At 40.3% G+C, this 27975-nt stretch overlaps 1 protein-coding gene across 1 annotated transcript; it reads right to left on the bottom strand.

The window, feature by feature from the left end:
• Positions 1–41: 41 nt before the first annotated feature.
• Positions 42–23388, bottom strand: KCTD3 (potassium channel tetramerization domain containing 3). The gene is made up of 18 exons (XM_021547534.3): positions 23199–23388; positions 19700–19753; positions 18315–18360; positions 17380–17453; positions 16972–17030; positions 16701–16781; positions 15943–16077; positions 14995–15085; positions 12681–12871; positions 8737–8852; positions 7032–7119; positions 6791–6907; positions 5637–5807; positions 4314–4469; positions 3245–3341; positions 1807–1991; positions 1566–1704; positions 42–1227 (listed from the first exon to the last, which is right to left on the bottom strand). Exons 1-18 carry the CDS (start codon positions 23270–23272, stop codon positions 645–647), a joined length of 2457 nt encoding a protein of 818 aa, XP_021403209.3. The 5' UTR covers positions 23273–23388; the 3' UTR covers positions 42–644.
• Between the last annotated feature and the right edge of the window lie 4587 nt (positions 23389–27975).

Raw genomic sequence — 27975 nt, 5'->3', positions numbered from 1 at the left:
CTCAGTCGCAATCAGCAAAATCCATCATCTGATACCACATATTTTCAGAAAGTACAAGCAACACTCCTCTGGCAGTTTATTTGGAGTAAGAAGCAAAATCATATGCTATTTTGGATAGCTTCCTCCTTACCCTGCACAAAATATTTCAGATACCAGACAGCAGCATGAAGAGCAAGGATCCCATTCATTAAACAATGCTACAGAGGCAGCTCTGTGAATTAGGCAAAATCCACCCAAGACAACAGCAGCGCTGTAGAGCAATGTGTGGCTGCATCTAAAGGACATCCTCTGCTCAGCAACCAAGTTTTCCTTCAGCACTGTCCCTTTCCCCAACACAAAAATAATGACAACATATCACATGCCTGACCACAATTACGCAAGAATGCACAACAATATTTTGGACCAAGTACCGTACTACATTTTGGAGCATTACATAAAGCCACACATTGATGTGGACAACCCTTCAAAGCTTTGGCAGTAGCTAGGAACTTTCTCATAACCTTACAAGTTTTATTCTGAAGAGAATAAAACAGAATATTTATATGAGAAGAAAATCCCACTCAAGAACAACCCACACCATGTGACATCATGCCTACTATCAGCCAGAGGGCACCTGCACCTTGTTTTTGCTACCAGACACATTTTCACAAGCCATAGTCTTGGCAGGATGTGTCATTCTTCCGGTGTCGTGGTGAAGCAGCTGTTTTTGTAGGTGATGGAGAAGCTGCACCAGGTAATTCAGGCCCACCTTCAGCAAGGGCTGGTGCCGAGGCCAGGAGAGGCACTTTCTTTCTTCCCAGGAAACCAGCTCCTTCAAATCCCATTTTCTTTTTGCTTTCTGCTTTGGTTTCATTCTCTTCTTCTGGTCCTCTTCTTTTGAGATCCAGAGAATTCTCTGGCAGGCGGTGAACCTCTGTACTGCAACACCCACCTGCATCTGTCACGCCGGTGCCTCGCACTTCAAGTGATGTTGATTGGACTGCCTTCCTCTCGGCTGCACAGCCCTCAGCTGTTGCCTTCCTGGCCTCTGTCTGGCTGGAATTCCCATTTGCAGCAGCTGCCTTTTCTGTTGGGCTTTTGCTGGATAAGTTAAAAGCCTGGAAGTCCCGGTAACTGTGGAAGCTCTCTGTCCGCCTTGCTCTTGCCAAGAGGGGGCTTTCTCTGTATGGCCGCACAGAACCATACGTGGCAGTTTCGTGGATTGTTTCATGGTGCTGCAATTGGAGGCTTCAGAAAATACAAGAAAAGCAGATGTTAGGCTGAGAATAGCAGCTGGTTCTTCTGCACACCATTGCTCCCACCTACCACTGCAATTACCACTACAATAGCAATGCACTCATCACAGCCACCACACAAAGGCTTCCAGATCACTTCGGATTCTCAGAGGATACTTCAGTCTGGACACATACAAACCAGTAGAAATCAAGGAGTATGTGTAGTAGTTCAAGCCACTTAGGGCATGAATTCAGAGGCTCAGCTACAGCCTTCAATTCACCAAACCTGTCTGCCTACCTGAAAAGCAAAACCTTTGGTGCCTGCAGCTGGTGCCACACCTGGTGACTTACCTGGAATTAGATTCCCGAAGTCGGTTTGGTTGAACTACTGAGGTGGCAGGACTGATGTTGGGTGTGGCACAGCGAGATGTACTCAAGTCACACTGGTCAAGCAGCTTCAGCAGCTCTTCCTCTGTGGGGCCACCAACATCTGCAAGAGAAAGAGCTCTTAGAGGCCAAGTCCATTTACTGCAGTTAGGTACTGTGAGGACATAAAAGAACCACACCACAGTCCTGGCCTAACACAATTTACCTTTGTCTTCACTCTTATTAACCATGTCCATAGCTGTGGTCAGGTCCCACATCTGGATGCTGCCATTGGAATGTCCAGTGAAGAGGTAGCGGCGTGGCCGGGAGCCCATCCTGCTGGATCCTTCGCATTCTCGCACAGTAAATGATGAGATGGTAGTGCAGTCAACTGCCTGGATCTCACAGATCCTACAGGAAGAGAAATCCCAAATTACTTGAACAATTGCACCTGTTAGAATTTGGTCACTGAAGTCAGTACTGGTTCATTCATTTTCTGAGAAGGCACGAAACTTGCCATCAGAAAAAGACATTTTCTCCAGATAAAATTCCTTCCCCTGCATAACTGGCACACTGCTCAGCTGCAGACAATCCCTTCCCACCCCCAGTCCATCTGCACTCTTACTGCTTGTTTATTAGGCAGCCCCCACATGTTCTATGTCTGTTTGCTAACTGCAATGATAAGAAAGCTAAGGCTCTCACAACAGTGACAGAAACCAGCCCCTTCATGTGCTAGACACTCTAGGAATCTAACCTGCAGAAACAGTACATTTAACCACAAAAGTTATACAAAAACATACAAAAAAATCCAAAGATAATGTAGATATTATCTATAAAGATAACTTTTGTCATATCATAACTGCAATTTCACTTGTCTTGGCAGACCTCCATTGCTTTTTTCCCCTTTATTTTAGAAGCTTATGAGTGATGAGTACAAAAGGACTCCCAAAACTAAGTTTTTCGTGCTCTGGGTAATTTGTTTTACTGGCCCTTTGTAATGAACTTTTCACCCAAGCAGTGCCAAAATAAGTCATAGTGTTGAGACATTAATGTTTTCATCCAGATTCAAAGCTATTAGGCAAGAGATGCAAAAATGAAGCACAGAACTGGGATCCATTGTCTTTTCTGATTGCATCATCTTCCTAGCCTAACAGGAAGAAAAACAGCTATGGGTTTGACAACATTTTTTTGCTATGCTGGCAGCAATGTTAGTAGAATATTATGAAGTCAAGCCTAAGAAAATTATTGAATAGATGACCTAGAAAACAGTACCTCCATTTTAAAGGTTCTAATGTCTTCAAAGCCAAGTGCAAAGAAAGAGAGAAACCCATTTGTGAGCAGCATATTCCCTGCCACCAGCAATTTCAGCATTAGTTTTGAAGTTAAATATTAGCATGGTACCATGGTTGAGAGTCACATATTCTGTAGAGGCACAGAAATGTTTATTTTGTGAGCTCCACCATGAAGTGAGTCTCCGATATCACACTTGTCAAAAAGCCTTTTGGCTTTGAGGTTATAATAATTGTTAAATAACAGTTCTGTTACTGGCACACAAACAAGAGTTCAGCCAGAGCTGTCTAGCATAGTAGAAGACTGCAGCAGGGAGACATCACCACCTGAACAGGCCTAGGCCTGCCTCTTTCCCACTTAAAACATGGATGTACCTTTTCCCAGTTGAAGACAGCCTCACAAACAGCTTATTTGTAATAGGAACAACTTTTTGGATAAACACCTGTTGGTCATCACGTTCACCAAAGGGTCCTAGAAGAAAAAAAGGAATGATCACTTGTTTCTTTGTTTGTTTCAATCCCCTCAGCTTTTTCCTCAAACAGTTCTGAAGACCCAGACTCATGTATGACCACTGCAATTTTAAAGTATCGGGAACAGGGAGCCAAAGATGACCAGTAGCTAGCAAAAGCCATCCAATGGTTAGCAGTCTCTACAGATCCAAATCAGCTTTTGTTGTTCTAATGGACATACATTTTTAAGTTTGCTGTGTATTCCTGGAGGAATTACTATGTCAGCACAAACCCTATATTAGGTCTCTATAATAACAGCAAGTAATTTGTTATTTTGCAGCTCCTCCATGTCTAAAGCCTTAATCAGATCTCTTGCAACTAACCCCAGCCTGTGTTCACAGGGCATCCTATTCATCAAAGGTTCATTTACAAGGTTCAGACCACCAAGGAATCTAAACTACCTGTCTACCCATATTTACCAACATACATTCCTTCAGTACCTTGCTACAGCAATGTGCTAGCACCCTTTGCCTCTGCAGTTGCAAGGCTTCAGTGAACTTTGTCACGACTTCAAAGTCATTTAAGAATTTTTTCCATGCTTTGTTTAACCCCAGCTGAACATTGAACTAGAATTTGCAGTAGAGTAAATGTTTGCTATGCTCATCTGTTTAATACAGTGCTTTCTCTTGTTCTCTAGTTTAATCAGAATTGAAATGCTGTATCAGTTTGCTCAAGGAAGAGGTGTAGTATCTGTGTTCCAAAGACTTTTTTGTCCATTCTTCTGTCATTCAGAGTAAGTCCTTTAAGTGTAATCACTCTCACAGCCTAAATAATAATTCCAAGTTAATCTTACAGATCCTTGCCATCATTTCAAAGGGAGAGCAATGTATAACAGCTTACACTCATTGTCTTGCATGTTATAGGGCTGAAGGACTGTTAAACCATTATAAGACTAGGGAAGGTACAGGCACAGCACAACCCAGAGACAGCCTACCAATGTCATTTCCAGAACAGTAACTGCCATGACTCTCTGCTTCCTCCAGGGATAAGATTTTGAATGATGCAAGAGGTGTTGAACCTGGCTGAGTTGAAATCATACCCCGGAACCGAGTCACAGTCCATGTCCGGACATGGTTGTTATCAGCACAAACTAGAAAGGAAAAGATGTGCATTTACAAGGGATGACAAAACATTTAGATAAACTTCTCTAATAATCATCTACATTATAGTTTTTCAAGACTGAGCGATCAACAATTTAGTCAATGTGAGATTGTCTGGAGATACAGCATCTCCAGACAATTTTCTAACAGTCTACAAATTCTTGCTGATGTCCTATTTTCTATTAGTTTTGTTTCTTCACTCAGAAATTCAAAAAACTGGGACAGGTGCAAAACCAAACTAAGGTCTGGTCTAGCACCAATAGCCTACAACACCCTACAATCCCCTGTCTGCAGATGCTAGGACAAGAGGTCATGAGAGCAGCCTGGCAGCAGAACCCTCCTCACACAACAGCCCTATTCCATTGAATTCATTAATTAACTCAGTTTTGTACGTAGAGATGTGCCCTCTCGTGGTACTGAGAGTTTAGCAGCAACTTGCAGGGGAACAGATGACCTCTGGGCTGTTTATTTGCAGTATAATTGGATACCATGTTCCTGTTCCTTTTTTTTTAAATAATGAGATAACAGCAAGATGTAAACCAGTTCTCTGCCATGCCCTGGTTGCTGGATTCTGGATGAAATAGATTTTTACAGGGAAGGAGTGACTGCATCTTCTCTGCAAGTAAGACACATTCCTAAGCATAAGACCAGGACAAGCAGAAGATCACAACAGACACTGGGAGACTGCTGAGAAAACAAACAGAGACAGCCCTTTGAAGTCACAGGAAGGCTTTTTCTAGAGCCCAGGAGGAGATGGTGCACATTTTGCTGCAGCCCAGAAAGCTCCTGAAAGGCTGTTAAAATAAAACTAGTGCTGAAGGACCTGCACACAGCAGTAAAACTTGACATAAATATATTTGTTTACAAGCCCTTTTATTTCTACAAATGGCAACCTTGGAATAAGACACAAATGAAAGAATGAGCTGTTCTGGTATCTGCTCGAATAAAACTTGGGCCTTTCAACTGCTAAAGGCTTTAAAGGAAGTTTACTTTAAGAAAGAGGATCCAAGCAAATCTAACCCTTCACTTATCCCCAGATCCATCCAACTCATTTCTATTACATGTGGGAAATATGCAAGTTATAGAGCATAGCATACAAATACTGCATTGCTCAGGAGGAGGGGAGAGCCAGCAATACACATCTGTGCACACATTACCTGACACGAGGTGTTTCTCTGAGAGCATGATCTTCGTGACAGGGCTTCGATGAACCGTGAAGGTCTGAAAGAGCTGAGGGCCAGACCCGACTGTCTCAGGGTGCTGAACAATCACCCTCACTGCTCCAGAGCTGGTGCCATATGCAATCTCAATCCAATTGCCACTTACACCTAAAACAAGCAAGAACACAGTTATTCCTCCAGGAATAAAAGCTTGGCTTACTGGGGGCCAGGGAAGGAGACAGTAGAAAACAGTATTTCCAAGCTTCTACAGTAAGACAGCTATGTTTTTTAAACCCCGTTTACTCGTTATTTTCCCATATACAGGGAGGGCATTTTGCCACTAAAATGACCCCAGGTTTGTTCAATTCCATACAACATGCTTCAACGTTGTCTTAACAAAAGCCTGTTTTCCCATTCTCTCCTCCCTCCTGAAAGAAGACATGGATGAAGTCATATAGTCAGATATTTTGGCACTTCTCACAGTGATATGGTCTATAGGTGCCACGTAACATTTATTTTTCTGCTTTAGTTGGAGGCAAATGGGAAAGCAAAGCAAAACAGAAAGAACTACAGCTCAAAAAGTCACTGTGGTATCCATATTATTATGTGAAAGTAACCACTCTCTCCCAGTCTGGGCTTTTTAGTTTTACTTTGTTTTGGGTTTTTGTTGTTGCTATTGTTTCTCTTTTTAATTTAAAAGATAACTGCACCATAATTTAAAAAGGATCATCACGCTGCATATGGAAATGTTTCTTAGCATATTGGTTATAAAGTCAGACACAACAGCAAGGTTGTGTCTCCCCCTTACCCAGTTCAGCACAAAGTATTTCAGCAAATACAATTCATAATCTAAGTGCCTCTCTGGTGCAAAAGACTTAAAACCAAGATACATTAGGCACAGGAATTAATCTAGAAATACATGTAAGTATATGTACCTATTTATACAGACTACAGGTGTAAGGAAAAACAACTATGCCTAGTGTTTATCATTCATTTGAGGATCATTAAATGAAGAAAAATTCTTTGTTTATGTCAAGGGCTACCTTGTATGCTTTAACCCTGCTAAGCAGCAATAGGAAAGGTCCATTTAGAAAACAGTAAAGCACATTTCTAACAAACTGTCAGTGAAGAGACACTGGTAGAATACTGACTTGTTTTAGGTGTGAGGTAGACACTGAGAGCTGTTATAGCATCATTGGAGGGATCATGGTACAATTCTGTCACAAGAAGATCATTGTCTTTCATTCGAAGTGGGAACTTCTGCATGTCTGTGGGGAGGAGACATTTACCCTCATTAGACAGAGTTCTTCTGATGCAACTTAAGTCAACTAAAGTGTGTAACAAACAAGCAATAGCACCTCATTTTTATTCCACCCTGCTCCCATTTCTTACCTATATAGTAGATAGAGCCATTGTTACAGCCCAGCAGCAGGAAAGACCCAGCAGTATCATAACTTGTGATAGGAACAACATCCTGAACCTACCACAAACAGAAAGGAAAAAATAATCATATCATGGATTTAGGTTGTTAATTCATCAGTTTTCAGACAGTTTTGGTTGAACATCACTTGAGTGTGGTACTGGTCTGAAGCCATTGTGCACACACTTGCACGTAAAATGGCATTCCTAAAATACTGCATATTCCTCTACCAAACTGGATCTGAAGTCCTGGAGTTCAGCAGACAAATCAGCACAACTGCTCTGGAAGATCCTTCTCTGTGTGAAGGAACAAAGCTTCAAGAGTTGCACCTAAACCATGTCTTCAAAAGTAGGTATTTTTCCATATGCCAGTGAGTGTATGTCACCCTTTCTGTCCTCTCCCTTCCTCTGTTTCTTAAAGTCCTTAAGAGACTTCTGCACCAAGGAACTAGATATGTTACCTCTCTATGCCTTCTTTATCCCAAGTATTTGTATCCCTCTGCCAAACTATGGAAATCACTGCCTCTAGCAGATATATAATGAGTTTCTCACTTCCAACACATAAAGACACCAAGCAAACTGGAAGACAGCCCTGTCATATTTTACTTACTGGTCTACAACTCAACACGTGCCCTTTCTTTGCCTTCTAGGATTAAAAGGAGAGCTTATTCTTCCAAGTGGGACAGAGATTTCAAGCAAAGAAAAAGTTTATCTTATGCTAGGTAAAGTTTCCTATTTCAAAGAATTACTTTTTGCTTCAGCCCTGAGGAGGAAAAAGCCAAAAGCCATTTTATCCAGAGCACTCAAACATGCACAGTGCCATGGTATTTGTCGTGTACTCCTATGTTTAAGTCCGTTCACTTAATACACCTTGAATAATAATTAACGGACATTTCAGCTTAAGTTCTCATCTCTCTCTCACCAGCATCATCCTTCCAATTGCTACAAAGACTTGAAAAATCATTTGCAAAATAATTACAATGAATCAGCTGGAAAAAAGTAAAACAAATTAACCAAAGAAATTTCCCCACATCCCAAAAAACTCGAACTCTAATCCAGTACCCCTTCCTAACTTAAGGATGGCCTGTAAGCCTCTAAAACATTTTATCTTCTCTCCTTCTGCAGCAGAAAGAATTGCTTAGTGTTCCTAGATAGGAACACTAGAGGTGATTCAGCAGCTGCCTTCTGCCAAGATGTGAACTATCATTAGGAAACAGCAACTCTGTACAAGTCACTGGCAAAGCATGGCCACTTAGAATCCTTACTTTACCTAGCAGGATTTTCTGTCACACTCTACTGCTTTATGTTACCTCTTACTCTATAGCACTTAGTATTCTGCTTCCTTTAAGCTCTCCTTTGCTAAGAATTTCATTACTAATGTATGTAGCAACCACACCCTCCTTCTCCTTTTAGCATGCATCTAAAACACTGCCAGAGGAATAAGTACGAGGGAAACCACCCCAGTAGTCTGCTCAAATCTTCTCAATGCTTCTTAGCAACACCACACAAGTCAACATTCTGCTCACAGGCACAATACCCAGGTGATAAACTCCATAACACAAATTAGGGCTCAAAACCCTATGATGAGCATTTCCCACATGCTTTTAGATTATTTTATTATCTTTTTACTAGAAAGACATTCCAGCTTATAAAAAGTGATGTGGAAGCTTGAACAGACCTGCCAGTGCTGAGTCACAGCATTCCATACTCCAACCTTCCCTGTGTGGCTTGTAGCCACCAACTGGTTGCCAATAAAGAAGAGAGCATCTACAGGCACTCCAAGACTGAACACTCCTGCAAAAAATGAAGAGGCTGTGAAGCTCATCTAAAATGAAGAGAAAAAACACAGTAACAATGGAATCTCTCTATTATTATCACATCACATTTATTCCAGTAGCAAGTAAAGAACAGCCACAAATTGGTTTGCAGTGTGGTAGGTGAGGCACCAGGCATGCAGCAAACTGGGTGCCAATGAATGGCAGTGTGATGTCATCTCTGCTAATACCAGCATTATTTGGAAAGAAGGCAAGAGAAGCTACAAGAGCCTTTATGAAATATACAAACATTTTTCTACAGGCATCAAGTTCTCAAATGGCTTTAAAATAAATAAAAAACTTATATTACAGCAAGCAGGAATTTTTGTTGTTTTTTGGGTTTTTTTTTTAGCTGTGACTCTAAGGTGTCATTTAAGAAGCAGCAATTTCATGGGTTTTGCAAATTTGTGCCATACTAGTTTGCAATTACCTGTTAAAATATTACAAATTCTTGATTACATTTTTTTGTAAGTCCAGTCAAGTAAAAATAATTTGAAAATGGATTTCAGGAACTAAACATGACTACAAGGATTCAGCATTATTCTTTGGAAAAGACTGAACAACTCAAAAGTGACTTTATTTGAATACATTCTAATTTCTCTTTTAGCATAAATACTTAACTCAAAAAAATAAGCAGCCTGCAAAAGCCTACTTATTTCTTTTCATTCCCAGACCTTTTTATTTGGTTGCAGTCCTTAAGCAGAGAGTACAGGCTATTAAAACTTGAAGCTATATAGGGAAGCAGTTTCACCAATTATCACATACTATTGAAATTTGGAAAATAAAACTTACCAGCAAATGCTGGCCTTCCAAGTAAAGGAAATATGTCATCAACAATATTTCATTAATAAAAATCAAAACAGAGTAGCACTTGACAGGCATTGATGGCTGTGGTTGCAGCTGACCTTAACATCTGAGGCCTTCCACAAAATTGATCCTTTCTTTAGAGCTTCCAAGTCTCATCATAGATCATAGATCCAATATGAATAACTTTAACTGAACTGCAAACTTGGATAGCATACCACATTTTGTACTACTTATTGCCCATGCATTTAAAAGTTACAGCATACTCAAAAGGTCTGAGGTAATTTACAAGTTTGCAAGCTATGAAGTCTAGCAAAATGGCCTTGTAATTAACTTGGTTTGTAAATAATTCTAGGCTATGTTGTTCTGCCTGTTAATTACAAAAATACTGAGGATACATTACAACACCAAAGTGTCAAGCTTCACTCACAAGTTTCTATTCTATCCTGCTCACTCTATATATTTATATTACTTCTCACTAATATTCCTTAACAGCAGATGTTGTCAAAACAAGAGTATCCAATAGCTGGAAAATTCCTCAGCATTGTTTAGGACAAACTCAAATGTACATACTGTCATTCCTACACAAAAAACAGCCCTCTGTAACATCCAAGAGGGAATCTGAGGAAACTGTTTTAATTATGGTGCTAAACCATTTTCCAGGGCAAAGTACAATCATTCAATGCAGATAAGATTCAGCAGTACAGGGCACATGAAAAGGGCAGTAATAAAAAATCCACAGAAACAACTAGAATTGATTACTCCAGAGAAGGACGAGGTTCAAGGAAATCAAGGAAGACAGCTTGAATGGTCTGGAGGAATTTGAAGTGTCAGTCCTGCTTAGGCTCAACAATCTTGAGACTTGTCCACAGGGGAGACAACACTATATGTAATGACAGGCTCTTGTCCTAAGGGTCCCTCTCAGTAAAATACTGCTTACAGCAGCAAGCCAGCAGCAGTGTCTTATGTAAGTAATATCAAAAGGGAAGAAAGCGCTCTGGGAGAGCTCTATCACAGAGATGCCAGCCCACACAATTTGCTGGGGATGGTGTTGCCAGGCTCCAGCAACTGTTTGGAACAAGTAGTTTCTTTCACAAGATGACAGCAATGTACTGTATCTCTAACACAAAGCAGCACTGCAAGCATTTGTCTCTACAAGGAAACAAAACAGCTACATTCAAGTTATAACTATTAAACAAGCTTTTTTTTTTTAAACCAATCAACATGACTTATTATCTAAAAGAACAGCAGTACTTTTTGGTCAATGTCAGTCTGACTAGGAATTTCATCCTGTAGGCACTTTCTGTCTGCTTCCCCTGTCCTCCTGCCCCAGGTGGCAATTACTCTGTTTCACAGTGTCACTTAAATGCAGTACAGCCTGGTTAGCAAAAGTCCTTTCTTCAGTTTTATTGCCATTTTCAGTCATAGTCTAAGCTATCAGAACCTTAGGATACTGGCATATTTTAGAGTTTTTATTTGAAATTAAAGTCTATTTTTGGTTTTTTGTGTCTCTTTGCACTTGATTTCAAAAAATCCGAGATGATGCTTCTTGTGTCTTGCTGCAAATCCCAAGGTAACACAAGCAGCTAAACCAGAAAATGCAGGAGGAATGTAATGGCACAGTGCTTAAAGCAATGTCTGTTACAGGAGTACAGCTGTCACACCAGCTCTTCCCTGTCCTTAAGATTCAGTCAACGGGAGAAAGAAAGAAAAGACTTCTCAGATTGGATAATTACTCACTGCGATTAATGGAAAGAATTTCATATTCAACTGTTAGACATGCCTTTTGTCTTTTTCTTAAATACAATGGAATCTCCTTTTCCATTTTGCTGACCATGATTATATATAAGGACTCTGAGTCACAAGTAAAAGAGCAGTACACAGCTCATACAAGACCTTTGCCTTTCCCCATTTTCAAACATGACTTAGTGTTTCCACACATTCATGCAGGAAAAAAACAAACACACAGCTATGTTAAATATCCATTAATATAGCTAGAAATTGCCTGAGAATCTGTCAAATAAGTTATTTAAAGGCACATGGGTCAAAACTTGAATTTGGTAATTTTGACTTTAATTAATGGCTACTGTAATTCTCAATGCTTCAACTATGGAAATACATCTAATAACAAATTAGCTCAGCATTAAGTTTCAGAGAAAAGTGCTCACATAACCAGACTGCTGTCATACTTTATTAGCAGTATCCACTGCCAGAGGAAACAGACATTACTGGCATAGCAGTGGTTATCCAAACACCAGGGATTAGGCTAGAGGAAGTTCCAAATACTGTTCCCTTCAGTGCCTCCCAAATTTGCCCTATATTTGAACAGCAATGACTCAGACAAACCATCAGATCAGTACCAGGGAATATTTACTTCTGGAAATGTCTTCTTGCTGTTTCTAAAGCTTACAATTGTGTGTCATTCAGTGCCAAGGTGTATAAGCAGTAATTCCTGTATGCTTAAAGGAATAGTTTGGGCTTTTTTCCTACCCTGACACCCAAGTTATTAACTCAAAAAAATTTCATCTTCCAGATTCCATTTATGAAGCACATTTGACAGAGAACTGAAGTACTTTCACCATCTCTGTGTAAAAATGTGGCTTTATTAACACAAAGGAAAGAGCAGAATCACTTTATATCTATAGGTTTCCACCTCCAAAACTTATGGCCTAGATTTAAATGCAAGTCTAGGGAAAATTTTAACTCTTATTTTGAATTTTTACACAAAAACCTCAAGATGAACAGTAAGTATTGGTTACTAGCTCTTCAGTAAACACAGTGCTCTTTTATTCTCCATCTCTTGGATTTTGAGACAGGATTCCTGGTGCAGAACTGAAGGAAGTTAAAACACTGTAACAGGTTGTTGCACTATAGCTTGTTTTGTCAATCTGTGAAAGTGAATACTGAACACCAGAAATCACACATACCTCAGAACAAGGTCTCAGGCTTCCTTCTAGTTAAACCCACACACAAAAGAAAAAACAAAACAAGTCATGATAGTTACCAATTTCACTGCCACTACCACCATCTTGAATGCTCCACAAGATAATGCTACTCTCTGAGGCAACTGCAACCATCTTGTCCTTGTCTCCATGAGGTCCTCCAACCACCTTGGCATTGAGAGCCACCCGCTCAATGGTCCAGTCCAGATAAGGACTGGTGAACACCTGCTGCCACCCAGATGACTCTTTGATTCTGGAAGGGCAAAGGGGAGAACAGGGAGCTGACATCAGAAACTCAGGAACAGACAGGCCAGTCTAATCCTAAACCAGTGTGGATGATTCAGTCTTACAGTCTAAGCCACAAATTTCAAATTCTAGAAGTCGATAAGAACTACAGTCTACAGGAGCTGCATTTTTTCCCATTTTGAAGTCTGATACTGCATATTATTTCAGTGCTTTGCAGCTACTGGAATCCTGTGCTGGGCTTTTTCTTGATATAAGTACATCTGATATAAAAGTTATAAGATGAATCCAAAATCTTGGGCTAACAAACACTAGATAATGAGGTTCAGTGTATGACTTTAGAAGAAAACTCTATTAAACTCCTTATGTATCATCTAAGAAACCAACTCATGCTTTAGCTCTGCTCTCCAGACACATTTTCAGTTTATGGTATACTGTAAGCAGATAATACTGAACTGACTGCAAGATTTATTTTTAGAGAATAATTTCCCTGTGTATTTTTAAGACCAACATGGTGTCAACACAATTTATCTTACTTAAATTCAGGAAATAATTTAGATACTTTGCATTGTAGCTAAAGCAGACTAGATCTCTGCAGTCAAGTTATAAAAAATTAGAAGCAGAAAGATATGTGTATTTTTTAGCATTGTTGCCGTTATTTCACTTCAGTGTTGCAACCTGCCTGGAGCCAAAGCAATCCACACCACTGTGCTCCACCCACCACAGCTTCTGCAACATGCAGAAGTTGTAGTGAAGAGATTTAAGAGCACAATTGCAGCAGCAACATTTTGAATACAACCAAGATGTTCTTGCAAACCTTATGATAAAATTTTAAAATACTTTTGTCATACTTCAAATTAAAAAAAATATTTTCTTTAAGATGCACTGTACTTTACTGTAGAAGAATGGAGGAGGAAAAATTCCACTGTTGTATTCCTTGAGCTCCTTCAAGTTTTGGAAGAAAAAAAGAATACAAGACTGCTACCTTCAGTCTCTGTGAAGAAAAGCAGCACTTTAAACTGGCATATTGACCTGCACCCTCCCTAATAAGTCTGACATGGTTCATCAAAAGCATCACTAATAACATAATTTCAATGGCAAAAAGTCTTGTTAAGTAGTTTACCAAGCAGGAAAGAGGCAGAATCGTTAACTTAAAGTGAGCTAGCAACCAAGGAAAACAGTCAGAGATAAAGTCCTAAGAAGGAGACAATTAGCAAAAAAACAGTTGAAAATCATTGCCTCTTTCTCTGTCAGACAAAAACATTAAGCAGAGCAAGGGAATCCACATTTAATAAAAATTAAAGCAAAAAAAATTGCAGTGGTGAATGCAAGTTAGATGTGATTTAAGTTACATAGTTTAAGCAACTAAGTTAGTATTCTAGAGAGTGAAAAAGGCAGCAAAGTATGGCTTTAGCTTGGCAGTAAGCAGAAAGAAGTTGTTCACGTTACATTCTTCTCCCTTCTTTTTCTGAGCTACAGTATGAAAGCCATGTTAGATTGGTCTGGGCAACAGCTCTTGTTAAAAGCTGGATGGACTTTCCATCCAAAAGACAGCCACCAATTAAATCAAGATTATGAGATGTGAATTAAAGACAGCTTCTGTAATGTGGAGGTGTTTCTTATCTTCACCTGATCTTAAAAAACAGCCAGTTTGGTTTAAAGACATTGAAGACGTTTTTCAGTCATCCAAGTGAAGTAGCAAGTGTTTAACAGTTCTGCTCAGCAACAAAAACCTGAAGACAAGGTAGCAAAATTATGTAGCAAAAATTCATTAACTGTTTCCCCTTCCTTGACAGTGTAACATCACAGTCTGTTTCCAAACACACAGCAGGAAAACTTTTAAAATTAATTTCCATTGAAAAGCCTGCTTTAAACCAGGTTTTTGAAACAGTCACATTGGAGTAAATTGGCAACTTTTTCAACAGTATCAAGAACTGGCATCAAAGCAAAATCTGAGTTACTATCAAGCAGTTTATTTTCACCAAAAAAAAGCAGTAACTGATAGTCATAGGATGAGACTGAAGGCATTTACTACTGCTATTTCAGAGTAAACATTTTGTTTTGCCCTTAGCCAATAATAATATTCTTTTTTTTTTTAGCTTCCTGTAAACCAACAAGCAACTCTATTCCTACCTGTAGCAAACAGCAAAATGGGCATAGGCAGCTACTATCCAATTGTGGTGGCCAGCTACGATTAGGACTTTGCGTGGGTCCACAGGAAATCCTAAAAACAACAAAGCTGTAGTCAGGCAAGTGATGAGTATTAGATAAGCAGAGACAGCTATAACAGGATAGAGGTCTCTGCTAGGATGTGCAACAGAAACTTTAATAATTAAGTTTTCAAGAAACATTTTCAGCAAGATTCTAGTTCGCAGTATTGGTATTCAAGCATTAGTTCACACTCACAGCCTTGGTATGCTACAGAACTAATGCTTGAAGAATGCACCTTTTACCTCCTTTTATCCAGGACTGCCTGCTTCCAAACCTCTAGCAGCTCACTGAAAATCAACAATTCATATCCTTATTTTGTATTACATAGATTTACCTTTAACATAGTCTAGATTTTCCTAACACTGCTACGATTTACAGGATTATGTCAGAAATACAACACTTCTAACAGCACCATTTTGCTTGCAAAGTCAAAAGCTGGAAAATGACATAATTCAGGTCTATCTCACAATTTTTCTGTGAAGACTACCTTTACTCTAAAAATTTGTCTCTTGCATGGCAAGTGAGGCACCAAGAGCAAGAAAGAGGTGGAAAAGCAGGAATTAGGCCCTGAACAAAGACCAAAGAGACAGTGGCCTCTCTGGTTTTTATTATGGTTTTAGTACAGTATAAGGCATTTGTCTAAGGGCCATGCTAAGACTGCATGAAGAACTTTGCCTTTGTCTGAAACCTCACATGTGGACTGTGAGCCTTCAATACTGTATAGGGAGTAGTGTTTAACTAAGTATTCAGCAGTTTTAACCAGGCAAACACAGAATAGCAGATTTAAACCAGATTCAGCCACACAGTTCTTATTTTCCAGAGACATGCATCTTTGCAATTTGCTTTGGTTTTAAAACTGACACTCCTCACCTAGTCTGACTGTACCTTCCCCCGTACCAGCAAGTGTAGGCTGGACACCACCTCCATGAATCTCACTCTCATTCTGACCCATTCTGATGTCGGTCGGTGGCCCAGTAGTATTATTTATCTTACGGCTGGGAATGCCTATTAAAAAAAAATAAAATGTTTTGTGTCCCTCCTTAAATTTCAGCAATATAACAGATATTAGTTCACTTTAAAAATACATGATTAACACTCGTGCTTAAATTAAATTCTGATGAAAATTTAATTTATCTGCTACAAAAAAAAACAGGCAATACTGTAACACTGAAACAGAAAATGCTTTTGCTCTCTATTTAGACATTCACCATATAAGGAATTATCTTCAGAAAACTTGTCAATAATGGACAAGATATCCTTTAGACTTCAGGTTAATACATGAACTGTGTTCATCTCTGCAGAGAATTAAAAAAGTCTAACAGGTACTTATGTTGGTAAGGAAAGCCCATTAGTTGTGATTTGGCACCTAGGCAATAGGACACCCTAGGGAACTCTATGATCAGAAAGAGGCACCTCATGCTGATGACATTAAACTGAAAGGCTCCTGAAGAGCCTCTGCTCTAGTCTACAACCAAACACAGCCTGCTTAGTACTAACATGCTACACCCCCTGCCCAGTATTCTAAACGTGCTGTTTTTTACAGCACAGCAATCAAAGTCCTAGGTTTAAATCACAAGTGGCAGCAGCAAGTGACAGCAAGCAACATCAGACCATGAATACAAGAATACCTGGAGGAGGTAGGTAGCCGTGAAAAAGGACACTGCCACAAGATGAGCGTTCCAGTTCTTCACATAGTAGCAATCTTCTCACTAAGGAGGAAACCCAGATATGACTGCAGCTTTCACTTCCTTCAAAACATTGCATTATCTAAAATATCCTTCCATTTTTAAATCTTTTACTTTGAAAGTCTTCAGGGTCACAATTGCCCAGAATTTTCCAGTAGACCATTACTACAAAAATAATTATAAGATGACCTCACATTAAGAAAAAAAAAGTTACCTAAAGGAGTGATTCCATAGAATTCAGCTTCATGCCTGAGAACATTAATACTCACTCCCCTACAGAAACACGAAAAAAACCAAAAACCAACAAGAAAAAAGTGAGTCAATACCTTGAATATAAATGCTTGCATATAACTGGATATTACAAATCTAAATATCAAGCTACCTACCAGTTTATTGAATTACCACAAAATGCATTCCACATGTTGATGTTTGAGATTTTAAAGTAATCTTAATTTGACTCAATTTTCATTAAAATAAAGATATAGAAACAATAAAGAAATACACAGCAAGACGTGGTCTTTGTTACAAGAATCTACTAAAAAGAGAATGTCACCATTTCTGCCTCCACCATGACACACATATACTCTAGGCATGGCCCAACATCTGTGAGGGAACTTCTTACCGCAAGTCCAACTCCTTTGTGCGAAGAAAATTTAAAATGGGTGCAAATGCTGCTGGATCTCGATCAATAAATATCTGCAAAGAAAAATTTCTGTGCTTGAGTACTATTATGGAGCAACCATCAACTAAAGTGCTATTTTATACTGAATGTGGGAAAGAGTTGAAGATGAGGAAGTGAGCAAACAAAACTCAAAAGTTTTTGAGCATCTTCTTTGTTCTCATTATTCTACTGTCCACTAATTAAACATTCCTACAGGGCATACATACAAACACTGTTGTAAATAGAGGGCACTTAATAAATCTATTTATTCCTTAGGTTGTTTAGGTTCTAGTCTCCACAAAGGACAATGGATACTTTCACTTTCTAGCATGTGTTCAATATGCAGTAACTGTAAGAAGATCTCAAGCCAGGTTTTGACTTTTTTAAATTCAATTACCATCAAAACTACCTCTACACTTTTAGCAAAGTACTTGTGTGCCTTACTATTGCTCAACAACATTACTGTAACTATAGTTTCCCATTTAAGAATATCATACCCACAGAATGAAATGGCCATACTACATGTTTTTGCCAAAAAAAAAAATGCTACCTTTCCATGTTGGATTACTCAACTACGCATGCAATGCCTATCTAATGAAAATTACACCTCCCTGCAATACAGCAAATTAGCATTTGCTCCGTTTAAGAAGAGTTGCTGTTTCTGCAATACCTGTACAATGCAGAATTAGCATAGAAGTATAAACATCATTCAGGTTCACTTAGCTTGAAACTAAGATGAGAACCAAGAAAGCCAGAGGTGTCACTCATTTTCATGAAAGTTTAGCCTGATTCAAGCAGTGTAATTCCACTAGCACCCACAGTGAAAATGCTTTAGGAGAGAACCCAACCAAAAGCATAACATCAAATTAATGAGTTACAGCACATTCATTACTCACAGCACCAGTCTCATCCTTTAGTGTCGAAATTCTTCCGCTCAGCAAACTGAAAAACAGGAAATCTTCATTAGATGTCCCCCAGAAATGTACTGACACAAACATAGGGTAGGAACATGCTGGGTCAGTTAGCTCTCCTTGGTTACTTTTTGGTAACACAGTTTATCAAAGCAAAGAAAACAGCCAGAATGCTGGAGGAATGAAATATCTCTCCTGGATACAGGAAAAGTGCATGCACACCTAAGACTCAGAGCTGCATCATAAGGACCTTCAGATTCCCAAAGAAAATAGACAAAAGGCCTATCCTGAGAGGATAAAAGAGTCTTCCCAGGCACTTAGAGCATTTTGCAGTTTGTTAAAATCTAGTTATATTGGTAAAAGCTGCTGAAGAAAAAATTATGAGTAAACAACTCAGTCTGTGAGGACTTATGGACAAAAGTGGGATCTGTACCATCAGATCAAAGTACTTTTTTTCCAGACCCATATAAAACACCATGTCAAAATCTCATTTTACAGGTAAGATGGACACCAACAGCTTTCATTTGATTCCAGATGACAATTATGTGAGATTTTCCAGTATTGGAAAACTTTCAGGACAACTTCATTAGCATATTTTGTGTTTAGAGACTGGGGAATAGCATGAGACTTGCTCCTAGTGCCTTTCCTTGCATGCCTGAAGGTGACATTTCCCTGGCATTTCATTTATCTGAATATCTCAGTAAAATAGGAGCAGGAAATGCTACATATGTCAGCTGCCAGGCTTTTATTGGGAAAGACATCTAGAATATAAAAATTGAATGTAAGGAAGCAAAATTGCCAGCATTTAGGTCTTCCTTTGTGGGTTTAGGATTAACTGGGGTGATAAAGGTACAGCAGCAGTAGAACAAAATACAAACCTCCAGAACTAGTAATGGCAGTGATGTAAAAGGAGGATGTTCAATAATTCAACAGCTTCTGTATCACAAATTAAAACTCTCAAAACTTTGAGGCAACTCAGTGTAGAGCAATAACTCAAAAAAAACCCCAAATCAAACAAAACCAAAATTCTTAAAGGCACTGCTAATGCATATGGCAAGTAAGATCACAAGTGGTAACAGAGTCACAGCAGTCCAGTGGCATGCCCCTTTCCTGCAGACTGGAGGTTATTTCCACAATACTCCATCTAAAAAGTGACAGCTCCTCAGCACATGTAAGCTGCCATGGCTACATTCAAGCAAGAAGATGCCTCCTGGGTAACAGCTTACTTCAAATGAATCTGTCCCATTGCTTGAGATGGGGGAAGAAAGCACTAATACTAGTTACAACATAAATTAAGAGCTGAGAGCATAATTTTTTTTTTAATGACTGTTAATTTGTGTTTGTTAAATGTGATAATATATTACAAATACCTGGAAAAAAATGAGTCTGGAATCCACATCAGTGTTTGTCTTGATGTGCTGAACCTATGAAAACAAAGTTACAAGTTCAGAATCAACTGTAAAATCGGAAAGAAGCCTGTTTTATCTAAAATTCCTTGATTTATCCGACAAAGCCAATATCAAACAGGTTTGGGAAGTTTGAGATGTTTAAAATGCCTTCAACAAGTCAGGAGTTGCAGATTCTTTGCACAGATTGCCCTTAAAACATGAAGCAGGACTGTCTGGAGACCACATAAGTAACATTCTTTGTATGTTTGTAACACACTGTCCTAAACATCCTGTATTTCCTGGTTCTCACACTTCAACATTAATGCTTGCAAAAAAAACAGGTCCACAAAACCCAAATACTGCTCCACACACAAAACCCAAACAGTAAAATATATATATTTATCATCAGTGTGCTGTATTTGTCAATAACTGCACACTGCTGCTTTTACTAAGGACTGCAAAGACTACAGTGAGCTTCAAGTTAATATTTTATAGGAACATGAATTATTTGCCATTTTGGTATTTGGGCCCCTCTTGGGAAGGAGCAATAACAATAGCAGTTAAAAGAAAAAAAATGCCATTATTTACTCTGAATCATATTGTGAAATAATACATATTATAATATTGCTTATGATGCCAGACAACACTTTACATAATAAATAACTATGGATTATTTCATTCTACTTCTGGTTTTGATTTACTATGAAGGATGACAACTGAACTGGCAGCTTGGAAAATGAGCTCATGCTCTGCATCACTCTCTGGCTGTACATATCCTCTTACTAGTGCCATGACTAAGAAACCACTGGTGACCTCTTCATTAATAGAAAACAAAAAGGATATGCAAAAGTGAAATTCCATTACAACTTGCCGTCTAGTACAGGATTACAAAATACAAAATATATATAAAAGATATTTATATCTTTATATATATAAAAGAATAAAAACACAAATTCATCATTTATCTAATTTTCACTGCTAGTATTTTCCAGGTTTGAAGGGGAAAATAAAAAGTCAACAAACCTCATTACTTTATGCCCCCTAAGAGGCAGAAACACAGAGGCTACGTGGAACTATATAAATCATGGATTCTCCATCAGCAAACGTAACAATGGCTAATCTGTTCTTAACAGAAAACCTACAGTGTCAGTGTTCTAAGCACAAGCATGCACAAAGCCTCTCCTGAATAAAAATAAGAAACACTTCTCTAATATACTTCTAAGTAGTTTTGCTCGGCTTTTCTTATTAGTAATACAGCTCACTACCTCCGTCTACTTTAAGAGCAAGGGATGATTCATTCAACTATATTATAGCATGTGAGGACAATGAATTACATTAATTTCATCCAGAATTAATCTAGATACTTCTTGTTAATATAGGGATTGATGCAGCATCACCATCATCCTCTTTCAATTTTATCAGCATGTTCAGACAGCCCCAGGATTTCCTGCCTATAATTTAGCACCATGGTTCCAGTTTAGTAAGCAATAGCTCATTGTAACATATACTTTAGAACTTTTAATAGATAGATATTAATCTATGTAAACAACCAGACAGAGTCCTCCTTTCCAGGATTAAGAAAGAAGCTTAGCCAGCAACATTTACATGCATTGGTGTATCTGCAGCTCCATGCAGCGGTCAGACAGGCATCATATAAGGAAAAGGAGGCAAACCCACGGCAAAATCCTCAAAAGACCCTTAAGCATATGCCAGCTTAAAGTTATTTAAAAGAAAATATAAGCAACTAGAAACAGACATGCCGAGTGAAAGTTATAAAACAACTATTTTCATAGTCTATTGTCCTTGTGGAGTTACATTGTAACCAGAAGGAGATACAGAGTCAAAAGAATTCACCCAATTTGAAATAGCAATTTCTGTGAATGCTAACTTGCAAGGGACTTTGTTCACAGTAAAGGAATTCACTAAAGTTGTGACCAGGAAGTGATGGAGCCATCACACACAACAGAGAAGTCCTGACCGTCCCAGGGAGCAGTGGAGACCTCCTGTCTGAGCATGGGAAAGCTGGGGTCTCTGTAGTATGTGCTCCGAAGCATAACTTTGTGTCAGAAACAGAGAGGAGTGCTCATTTCCTCTTATACAATTCTACAAACAACACTAAGAGTTTCGGGTTACTAGTGAGAGTAATGAGAACTACTGAAGAGGAGGAAACATGTACAGTACCCTACTCTCACCCACCTGCTGTGCACATCATCCACTCCGCTATCAGCTAAGAGTCACCCGCCTTTGCAAACTGAAAAACGTGGCTCAGGTGTAGTTGCAAAGGATATAGGCACTACCAAGGGAAGCTGAGCTTGCAAAAGACCAAAACTTCTCACACAGATGTACTATAGTACAGAATCTCTCTATTAAAGAGGAAATATCCATGCACACATTTCCTATTGCTTACATCCAAATGTTGACTAATTTGCCTCATTCTTCCCACTTCTCTGCGTAGGCAAGCCCTCTGAGGGTGTGTATTTGTTCCCTGATTAGTGCCCTTTCCATAATTCTCTGTTATCTGCAGAAACATTTAATAAGGAAAGCAGCTTTAACCTTCCACAGGTAATTAAATCCTAAAAGATAAACTGGCCTATAATTTCAGATACAGAGTTCATTGAAAAACCTTATGCAGCATAACATGAAATCTGGTCCAAGCCTACATCAAAGTAATCCCGAAAGCATCATTACAGGTGAGTTTCGCTTTGCAAGTTACAAGCAGTGTCTCTGGATTGAACCAAGTTCTTAATATCTCACTAAAGCAAAGGAATTCTGCATCGACTTCTATGGCACTCTAGTTTAAGAAGGGCTGCAGCACACAATTTAGTTATCAGATCAAGTCCATGCTCTGAGTAATGCAAGAAAAGTCTTAAAATAGCAGTAGTAGTTCCTACTACTTATAGCTGGCTCCACGTTGTGCACATTACTTGGGAAAACACATTACTTCAGTTTCCACTAGCTACAGCAATGTGAATGATTTCATGCTGGAGCATTTTGACAGGAATGTTTGCAGTATTTATCACGCAGATTCTGACCACAGCTGTCCCACAATTCTCTGCCTCAGCCTGCCAAAACGTCTACATCTGCCAGCTTCCACACTTCCAGCGTACATCTGAAAACAATACAGCTCTTTATTCTCGTTGATACCAGCGGTATCATGTCAGCGATTTTAATCTCTTACTCTCTCAGACTGTTCACTAGAAGCCTACGGATGTGGTGGCAAAGCAAAGCGTCTATCCCTGAAGACGCAGGATTCCCAGAGTCTCGAAGGCGTATGCAGAGCGGCTGCCCTGGCATCGCTGGCAGGCGGAGCGGCCAGCCGCCCCGTGCCCGCCCCGGGGTAGCCCGGCCCCGCAGAGCGCTGCGATGGGCTCGCCCCGGCCGTCCCAGCGGCAGCCCCAGCGCGGAGCCCCGCGGGGCCGTCCCGGGGCCGGGCGGGCTCCGCTCGGCGCTGCCCCCGGCCCGGCCCGGCCCCGCCGCTCACCTGGTGCCGCCCACGTTGAGCTGGATGATCTCCCCGCTGCCGGCGCCGCCGAAGCCGCCGCCGTTCCCCGCCATCTTCCCCGCCGCCTGCTCCGGCCGGCGCCCGCCGCCGCCTCCCGCCGGGACCTCGCGGTCGAGGGAAGCAGCGGCGGAGCCGGGCGAGGGCGGCGGGGAAGGGGGCGGCGGGGCCTCGCCCGGCGGCGGCCGGTGCAGGGTGCGCGGCCGGCCGGGCTGCGGCCCCGCGGGCTCCCGGCGCTCAGGCCCGGCCGGGGCCGGAACGGGCCATGGCAGCTCCGGCAGGAGGAGCGGGGCCGGCGCGGGCTCCGCGGAACGCGGGCGGGGCGGGAGGCGGGGCCGGGCCGGCCGCGGCGGGAGGAGCCGGCAGCGCCCGCGGGCCGCGACGCGCCCGGAAGGGCCGGCAGGGCCCGCCCGGCCCGGGAGCGGCGGCACGCCCGGGGCGCGGGAGCCGCGGCTGCGGCGGAGGCGTCTCGCGTGGTTCTAAAGACACGAGGAGCTGCCCCTGCCGCCCAAAATAAAGAGAAGGGCAACGCGGCTGGTGGAAGATCTGGGAGCGCAAGTCCTGCGAGGAGCAGCTGAGGGAGCGGGGGTGTTTAGCCTGGAGAAAAGGAGGCTCAGGGGTGACCTTATCCCTCTCCTGAAAGCAGCTTGGAGCCAAGTGGAGGTCGGTCTCTTGCAGGCAACCAGTGACAGGAGGCAAGAGGCCACAGCTTCAAGCTTCAGGAGGTTGAGGTTGGGCTTTGGGATTAATTCCATCACGAAAAGGGTGATCAGACGTTGGAGTGAACTGTTCAGAGAGGTGATGGAGTCACCATCCCCGAAAATCTTAAAAGAAAGACTGGATGTAGCACTTGGTGCCATGCTTTAGTTTGGTTGATAGGGTGGTGCTCAGGCATATGTTGGAATTGAGAGGTCATTTCCAACCTCATTCTGTGAAAGCCATGACCAGAGTGAGGTCTTATTTGCTTTGCCTTCCACCCCAGGCTTAGGAGCTCAGACCCCTGGTCAATGCCAATTCCATATGAGAGAGGCATGGAAACAGAAACTTCTGTTTAAAGCCTGGGCTGCAGCCTGTAATCATTAATGAAATTCACCAATTAAAGGAAAAAAATATTAGACGTGACATATCCAAGCTCACAATGCAGGCTTTTCAGGGAAAAAATCTATCACATCACCCCATCAAGAAAAATTGAGGTGGAAATAAATGATGGTGTGGTTAGTAAAGGAAGTCATAAAATCATGGTTTATATTTTTGAGGGCAGACTATGATCAATTCCTACACCAAAACAAGGAATAGAATAAGCAAACCTGAGTCTAAATTTTAAGTGAAATTTACGTAGACATTGAAAACCCACATGGAGGATCCAGGCTCTGTTTAAACCTAATATTTTTCCATGGGATTGAATTGATAGATTTCAAGCATGCTCAAAAATTGTGTTTGGGCATTGTGAGCCTAGGAGTAAACTGCTTGAAGTCACCTGGCTGCTTCCTCACTTGCATACCTTGGAAATTAAAGCTTTATTCCTCTAGTCATAATAATGAGCCAAATTAACCAAAGCTATGAAGATGCCCTTGCCACACCCTGAAGTTTTTTGGAGGAGTGACTTCTCTATCATGAGACCCTATCACTGTCACAGAGAAACAAGCTGTGCTGGGTGTCTGAAGCTAAGTGTGTAACCAGCATCATGTGTAAAAGTCGAATACTTCTGTAATGCTTTCTGAATATGTTAGTACAGTTGCTTCTGTGGTGTGTTTTACCCTACAGCCCAAGAGAAAAGGAAGATTAAAAAGCAGCCAAACATGTCACCAAGCCCTAGGCCTGCACGCTTTCTGTATGCTTTGGACTCTAGCTTGCATTTCTTCTTGAGCTCAAAAAGAGACATGCTTTCAGATTTCTGCTGAGTTTTCTTCTCCTGTCATGGAAATTACAATAATAGGAAGTAATAAATGTTCAGTTGTGCTGTCAGGCACAGAAGGAGATTAACTTCTTCTCTTATATCCTAGTGGAGTCCTCTAACCATTAAAATATTGGATAAAAGAGTGGGATGGGACATTTCTTGTTGTTGAGAGGAAGACTGACACTCCCTACTTCAAGCCTTCACCTTGGCTCCTAAACCATTGTGTTTGCCTCACAGTCTCTAAATACCATAAAATGTTAGTTTTGTTTATTCTTAAATAAAACTTAACTGGCATGTCACTCAGTTAATGGAAGTCCATGTGGGAAGAAGTAATGCAAGAAAATCAGCTGTCATTGATGCATTCTCTGACAGCTGCATTCCTCCAACACTTCCACTAGATGCCTCTATTGTTATTAAGCTTTCGAAATGTGCTTCCTGTTTAGTCTAACCATTCAAGGCATGTTATCAAGACCTTTTCACTTTATAGTACAGCTAAAGTACATGATTTGCAATCATTAAAAAATCCCCAAGCCCATTTTAAAACACACATCACATCAGCTTTATACAATATTAATAAAGCAACTTTATGTTGCTAGTTTCTATCATCTTATAATTAATTGATAACCCTCTCCCAGCAACCAGTCAACAGAAGGTCACACGTGGACCCATATGCAAAAAGTAGACATCATAATAAAATATATGTATTTTTGAGTAAGAATTGTACAGTTTAGGAAATAAAGAGGCCCATGCAATGGGTTGCTGGCTGTGTGATGGTGCACGCTGAAATTCAATTTCTTTAATTGTAATAATTCAAGCTAAGAGTACAAGGAAGGATTTCCTACCCACTTTTTTTCACTTGGGTATTAGTTCAGTTTTCTTATGGAACATCCTCTATCCTGGCTATGAAAGTAGTTAGTTATTCTGTTCAAAAGAAAGCAAATTCTGCTGAATAAATTGTATTAAGACACACCTCCCAGTGGTACCCCTGCCCTTAAAGCTCCTTACAATAAAAGTCTAGGAAGGAATTGCTGCTCTTTGGCAAATTTGCCAGGTACCTGTTTTTCTAAGTTATTAACAGAGAAGCAATGTGGCTCCCCAAGGAGCCATGGGAAGTTTGGAAATAAATTCCTTCTCTGCCTCCTAAGTATATCCATAGAGTGAGAGATTTTCTCACAAAACATGAGACCTTCGTGATGGAAATCTTGTCACTATAGCTTCCTGTAAACTGTCAATCTTGATTGCTGGTGCTACACAATAACAATGTCAAATAAAAACATTTTTACCATCTGCTTTAAAGTGAGGAGCCTTGGGAGTCACTCTGGAAAATGATGCCATGAGTCACTAGGAACAATGGTTCATACATGCTCAGTTTTTCCTCAGCTTTGCTTACAATCACTGTGCTTGAAGGGCCTAAAGTTGGAAGGTAATTCACTTAGTAGCTGGTGTCCAGGAAAGAGTGCTAGAATAACTTTAAATAGGCCACAGGGGAGAGAGGAAGCTCATGGGATTAGGTGGAGTATGCATTTCTTCATTCCTGAACATATGGGTGTTGCTTGCAAATTAAGAAACAACCTTTATTTTCAGCATCCAGATGCAGTGCTGCTCAGTGGGTGGCTACCAAGGACATTCCCTTTGCCCAGAGCAGCTCCACCCCACAGCTGAATAAAAGGGATGTTTGCAGAAATGTCTATAAAGTCCTCTTTTTTCCCATCTTAAAATAGAATGAAAGGAAGGAGATGATCCAGAATCAGGTCAGAAACAGCTTCCTAGAAGGGGAAGAAAGATTCATCAATGTTTTGTAAAGAATTATGTATCTGAGTGTGCTGAATCCTTGGAAAATCTTTAAAACCTTCATTTTCAGGAAAAAAAAAAAAACAAAACAACCAAAACAAACAAACAAACAAACAAACAAACAAAAAACCAACCAAAACAAAAAAACCTCATAATATCTTTGTGCTCAATAATTCTAGTGGAGATTTTTACTTTGTTACCAAGCGTGGGATATCCACTACTCCTGCTACAGACCATTACTGAGTTCTGCTCCCCATCTGACTGCCAGGACCACATGCCACTCAACAGCTTTTCTCCCAGAATTTCTGCATTTGATATGTTCCCCTGATAAATTAAAAAAAAATAAATTCAAGTCTACCATCTTCTTGGAAATTTCCTCTTCTTTATAGTAGTCTACACAAATTTAGTATGCTAGTAAGTGTTAAATTAATCACAATGTAATAACTTTCAGTATATTCTGATGGGGCTGGGTGAGCTGAGACAGCTCAAGTACAGTAAACTCACAAAGTGATTTTGCTAGTACATGCAATGTCCACAGCGTGGGGCTGTTTGCTAGTACATCTGTTGTGAAAGCCCAGGGGTTTTTTTGCTTTCAGGGCAACAGAACACCACTGCTGCAGACTCTGGTTTGATTTCAAAACCCCCTGAAGTTTGTGTGCAAAGGATGCATTTGTGTTCATCATTTAAGTAATTCAGCTAAAGTTTTCTACATTTCTGTTTGGAGTTGAATTCTGTTTATGATCTGGATGTAGTTAGCAATCAAATGTCTTTCCCAGGACTGCAATCTATCATACACAAACAGGGTTAGATTGTATAAAGGAGCAGAGCTTCTTTTATGTTGGACTGCTGCACATTTAGCACCCCTGTTCTTCAGTCTGAGTTTGCAAGAGTCACAGAGAGGATTAAACATGAGACTTTCTAAAGAGCAAAACACAAATGTTGAATATAAATATATCAGATATAGCTGTGAAAAACTTTGATATACTCAGTTATGTTGTTCTCTTTATGCTCCTTCTGTCATTTTTCAGCCCATCAGGATCGATTATGCTCAAGCATTTTAACACTTGTTTT

The sequence above is a fragment of the Lonchura striata genome, chromosome 3, assembly GCF_050655825.1.
Source record: "Lonchura striata isolate lonStrDom1 chromosome 3, ASM5065582v1, whole genome shotgun sequence".
In the NCBI taxonomy this organism is placed as follows: Eukaryota; Metazoa; Chordata; class Aves; order Passeriformes; family Estrildidae; genus Lonchura; species Lonchura striata.
Note: the sequence above shows the minus strand (reverse complement) of the source record. Positions and strands in the feature narration are given on the sequence as shown.